This window comes from Trichechus manatus, unplaced genomic scaffold (genome assembly GCF_000243295.1).
Source record: "Trichechus manatus latirostris isolate Lorelei unplaced genomic scaffold, TriManLat1.0 scaffold00279, whole genome shotgun sequence".
Taxonomy (NCBI): Eukaryota; Metazoa; Chordata; class Mammalia; order Sirenia; family Trichechidae; genus Trichechus; species Trichechus manatus.
Window position 1 is genome coordinate 1,781,883 of NW_004444215.1, and position 5,382 is coordinate 1,787,264.

Here is a 5,382-nt window from a genome sequence, read left to right on the forward strand (position 1 = left end):
GTCTGCACTGCAGAGACCGCGGCGAGCAGGCGCGGGGGCCACGTGCCACGCTGCGGCGGGCCGGACCCGAGAGGGTCGCAGGGCCGACAGACCCACCGACCGAGCAAGACCGCGCCGCCCCCGCGTCCCTCCTGCCGGGAAGGCGCAGCCCAGAGAAGGTACGAGACGGAGGAGGGGGTTCTGGCCTCGGTGGCCCCACGTCCTCCGCCCCTGGGGGACGCGGCGGCCGTGCAGAAAGGAAGGGGGGTGGCCGGGGAGGGGCTGGGGTGGCACTGACCAGCTCTCCCGGTCGCGTTCCCAGGCCGCGGAGCCGGGCCTCTGGGAGTTGGCCCAGATTAAGCGCATCCCGCACTGATCAGCCGAGGCCCAAACCAGGGAGGTGGAGACATGCCGGTGGCCCTGCTGCAGGACTGGTGCCCGGGGGAGCACCTGGACATCCAGAAGGCCATGCTCATCCTGGGCATCCCCGAGGACTGTAGCGAGGCGCCGCTGGAGGAGACGCTGCAGGCGGCACTCCGGCACCTGGGCAAGCATCGGGTCGTTGGCAGGATGTTTACGAGGGAGGAGAATGCCCAGGCGTTCCTCCTGGAGCTGGCGCGAGACATCGACTATGCGCTGCTCCCCAGGGAAATACCAGCAAAGGGGGGGCCCTGGGAAGTGATTGTGAAGCCCCGCAACTCAGACGGCGAATTCCTCAACCGACTGAACGGTTTCCTAGAGGAGGAGAGGCGCTCAGTGGCTGACATGAACCCCGCCTGCCCGGCCCCTGGAGTGGCTGTCTCCCCTGGATTCTAGAGCAAATGCTGTACCGCGAGCTCCGCGTGTTCTCTGGGCACAGCGTGTCCATCCCAGGGGCGCTGGCCTTTGAGGCCTGGCTGGAGCACACCACCGACGTGCTTCAGATGTGGCAGGTGCCTGAGGGGGAAAAGAGGCGGCGGCTGATGGAATGCTTGCGGGGGCCCCGCGCTGCAGGTGCTCAGCGGGCTGCGGGCCAGCAACTGGGCCGTCACCACGGCGGACTGCCTGGCGGTGCTGCAGCAAGTGTTGGGGCCTGTGGAGAGCCGCAAAGTCACCCAGGTGAAGTTTTGCAAGGCCCGCCACGAGATAGGAGAGAAGGTGTCTAGCTTTGTGGTCTGTTTGGAACCCCTGCTCCAAAGAGCTGTAGAAAAAAATGCCATCTCCCGAAGGAATGTCAACCAGGCTCGCCTGAAGCAAGTCCTAGGCAGGGCCACACTTCCTGACAAACTCTGAGACAGACTGAGGCTGATGAAACAGCGGCAGAGGCCTCCCGGCTTCCTGACCCTGGTCAAGCTCCTGCGGGAGGAGGAGTGGGAGGCCGTTGTGGGGCCTGAGAGGCCCAAGGAGCCTGCAGACAGTGGGGACCCTGCCCAGGTGAGGCCCGCCCAGGGCTCCCGGTGCCTGCGGGGCAGAGGAAAGGAGATTCCACACGTTGTGCTATGGCTGCGGGGAGGATGGCCACATCAGAGTGAAGTGTAGCTATCCCCAGAACCGGCCCCTGGTCAAGCAGAAGAGACAGGCTACCGCGGAGTCGGTAAACGGGAGCTGGGCTTGGGACCAGGGCCAGCCCAAGCCCAAGCCCAAGTAGGCTCAGGAGACCAAGGCACATCTCGCCAACACAGGCCGAAGAGACAAAAGAGACTTTGGAAGAAGGCGAAGGGGAGCCCCAGGCAGACAGCAGGGGGCCACAGTGGAGCCAGGGCCAAGCCCCCTTCCCCAGTGCCAGCGAGAAGGGACTCTGTTGATCAAACCACACCTAATTCTGGGAGGCCCCGGGGCAGGGCACAGAGGAGGAGGAGAAGGAGGAGGCCTGGGAGTAGGGCACAGAGGAGGAGGAGGAGGAGCCAGAGACTGCCCAGCAGGTGCGGGGCCACAGCCTCCGGCGGGGAGCCCAACCCTGGGGCTGAAGAGGGTGCAGCTGGGGGCTCAGGACTGGGACTCGGCCCCTTCTTCCGGCCACCCCCTAACACCCACCCTGTGGACTCTGAGCTGAGGATGACTACAGGTCCCCAGGCCACAAGCGGCCTAGAGGAGCCTTCCTCGGGGCCACCCCAGCCCGGGGCGGGACCACCCCTGCCACCAGGAGCCAGGGCCAGAGAGGGAGAGCAGCACAGCCGAGAGGTGATGCCCCGGAGAAGAGACCGCAGGGTCCACCCTGTGTTCAGGATCATCTACACTGCCCTAGGGGAGCCCCAGGAAGGCAGCACCCTGGAGCCCCTGAGGGCAGCAGACACCCCGGCCCAGAGCCCAGTGCCGGCCACTGCTCTCCTGGCCTGCAGCCTGGAGGGTGTGGCAAGGAGCACAGACTGTCGGGAAGGGACCACGAGGCCAGAGCCCGGCTCAGGCACAGGGGGTTCTGGGGGCCTGGGGGGCCAGTGATCCCACAGCTGGCTTCATGCCAGTGGGTGTGAGGGCAGCTTTGGGCAGGAGGAGGAAGAAGGGGGCTTGGGAGGGTTGTTGTGTTCTGCTTGTGTTTGTGCAGGGCCACTGGAGATTGGAGCGAACGGGCGAGGAGAACCTGGGACTCGCCTGGTCAACCAGACCCCCAACATCTTCACCACTCAGCCCACACCCAGACCACTGCCCTGGTCTGGGAGACGTTAGGGGGAGGCAGTCAACTCCAGGGGGCCAGCTGTCTGGTCTCCCAAGAGGGGGACACCCTTCGCCACCCCTTGGGGTGGGCTGCTCCCTCTTCTGGGAAGACCTCCCATATCTCACTAGGCCCTGTACTTACCCACGCGTCAGGGAAACACCCATTTCTACACCAGTCACCCAACCACCCACCCTTCCTGTGAAGAACCCTGAGGTGTGCAGCAGCCAGGGGGCGGAGGTTCTGGCCCTCATGCTGGGTGACCTCTTGGGCCTGCACCGTGTGCCATTGCCCGCCGAGGCTGGGTGGCTCCTGTCCGCTCGGTCGGGGGCTCAGCCTCTGCTTTCCCGGCGGAGATTCTGGCCAACTGTTGCTTGTTCTTGTGGAGGTGTGTGTGTTCTTATCAGAGCAGTTTCTCCCCCAGAGACCCCGGCCCAGTCCTGGAAGACAGCGGGAAGGTTGGACGGGAAAGTCGCCACCCTCACCCCGCAAGTGGCCTCGGGAAGGAAAAACAGACCAGGAACTGGGCTGGCTGCGGGGAGCCCCGTGAGGACTGTGCTTGAAGCTCCATCCCAGCTGTTGTCTGTGACTCAGTTTCCTTGACGTGGTGATGTGTGCTCTGCTGTGTTTTCCAGTGTTCTTCTGTGACTCTTCCGTGGGTCTATGGGGCAGGGCCACGTCCCAGTGGGTAGGCCAGGGAGGGGTCCCCCAAAATAAGTGCATGTTGCCAGAGTCCATCTTCCTGACAGGAGGCAGAGCCTGGGTCCCCCGGGCAGGGAGAGGTGGAGGGGGCCGCATTGGGGCGGGGGGTGGTGGGTGCTGAGGCTCCTCGTTAAGGCCCCTGGAAGGAGGGAAGCCCCGTGGTCTCTGGTGGTGGTTATAGATTCCCTCTGTTGTGATTCCCTTCCCTTCAACGGTTCCAGTTAAGTGTTTCTCTTCAATAAATCTTGTTGAGTGTTTCTGCTGAGTCTGGCCTCTGCTGTGGGCAATGGAGGGGAGGGCCTGCTGGGGGTGGTGGCGGTGGCCTGTGTTCAGCTGACAGCTGCAGCTGAGGGACCACTGGGGACCTGGGAGTGTGTGATGCCCACTGACCCGCGGGACAGGCCAGGCTTCCTCAGACCTGGTGGAAAGGCAGGGGCAGCTGCCCTGTGCCCTGAGTCCTGCCTGGGGTGCCCTGGAGGGTAGGGGACCCCCTGCCCGGCCAGCTCTGAGGAGCATCCTCCCAGCCCTTGGGACCAAGCAGGAGGCATCAGGCAGTGGGTGGGGGCAGCCCCTGGCTGCCAGGGGCCAGGCTTTTTCCCCGAGGCCCGCTGAACCCTCGGTGCCACCCTGAGGAGCCCCCAGGTGGAGGGCCCTCTGGGGCACAGTGGCCCGAGTGAGGGGCAGTTCTGGGGGGCATGGTGAGGGATGAGGAGCTGGATCAGCAGCCGGCTCCAACCTCCGAGACATGCCCTCTCATCCCCGGGGCTGGGAACCTCCCCGGGGGATGGCAGCCCTCAGCCCCCTGGAGCGGACTGGGACCTTTGGGAGAAGGGAGCAGCAACGGGCCCTTGCATGTGTGAGGGGGAAGCACTGTTGAGCCTGACACGGGGTTGTCCCTGTGGCCAGGCTCCGTCTGTGCCCACAGGCGTCCTCCAGCCCCTCTGAAGCTGCAGAGGAAAGACAGAGCCCCCACAGCAGCCCAGGAGCCAGGGTGAGCGAGGCACTTGGGAAAGCAAATGCTCAGGCTGGCCGGGGACTGGGGGCTGTGGTCACACTGTCATTGCTGACTGGTCTGAGGGGCCCTGGGGAGAGCTCCGATGGTGGGGCTGCAGGGGGAGGGGGAGGGCCAGCGGGGCCCTGGACACGCCCAGGGCAACAAGGTACGGGGAGGGGGATAGGGTGGGGGGTGGTTTCTAGTGCTGGTGCGGGAGATGTCAGGAACCCCATGTGCTCCATCATACAGTCTCAAAGCTGCCAGCCGTCTTCCCTGGCATCTGTGTCCAAGCGTAGAGTTCAATGAGTTTGGACAGTTGCTTACACCTACGGGACCAACCCCGCTCCTGTCAAGTTACGGAACATTTACATCTTCCCTGGAAGTTCCCTGGAGCCCCTCCTCAGTCAATGCTACCTCCCTGGAAGCAACCCCACCCTTTGAATTTCGCTGGCTACGGATTACTCTCGGCCGCTCTTGCATTTCACGTCAATGGACTCACACACTACCACACTCTTGTCTCTGGCTTCTAATACTCAGCAGTATGGTTTTGAGATGCACCCAAGTCATTGCCAATGTCAGTAGTCCCCACTGCCCCTCCCCAGTTTCACTGCTGGTGGTAACCCAGTGTAGGAATCGCTAGCAAGTTCTTTCTCCCTTCTTCTGATGTGGGGTGTTATAATGAAGGCTGATGCAAGCCTCCTCAGGTGAGTCTCTTTATGTGCATTTGCTTTCCTTTCTTCTGAGTAAGTAACTAGGAGTGGAAGGATTGGGTCATAAGGTAGGCGTATGGTTAACTGTAAGAAACTCCACAACCACAGTCTCCACCAGACTGAGTCCAGGACAACTAGATGGTGCCCGGCTACCACCATTGACTGCTTTGACAGGGATCACAATAGAGGGTCCCGGACAGAGCTGGAGAAAAATGTAGAACAAAATTCTAACTCACAAAAGAAGACCAGACTGAGGAGACTCCGGAAAGATGGCGCTCTAGGCAGAAGCACCACGCCGTCCCTCCACAACAAAGATCCGAAAAACTAAGCCAAACAGAGAATCAACAATCCTGAAACCCTAGAACATC

The 5,382-nt window shown here is 62.7% G+C and overlaps 2 protein-coding genes across 2 annotated transcripts in view; both read left to right on the forward strand.

Annotated features, from left to right (window-relative positions):
* LOC111819148 (paraneoplastic antigen Ma6F-like) overlaps positions 1 to 355 on the forward strand; it is a 15,903-nt gene extending 15,548 nt beyond the window's left edge. Inside the window, exons 10-11 of the mRNA XM_023725024.1 lie at positions 14 to 158; positions 302 to 355. Coding sequence (XP_023580792.1) covers positions 14 to 158; positions 302 to 355 — 199 coding nt within the window. The remainder of the gene's footprint in view (positions 1 to 13; positions 159 to 301) is intronic.
* A 32-nt stretch (positions 356 to 387) lies between these two features.
* Positions 388 to 1,606, forward strand: PNMA3 (PNMA family member 3). Its single transcript, XM_023725028.1, is given in 4 exon segments — positions 388 to 784; positions 787 to 956; positions 958 to 1,433; positions 1,435 to 1,606. Coding segments are annotated over 4 exon segments (1,215 nt in total).
* The last annotated feature ends 3,776 nt before the right edge of the window (positions 1,607 to 5,382 follow it).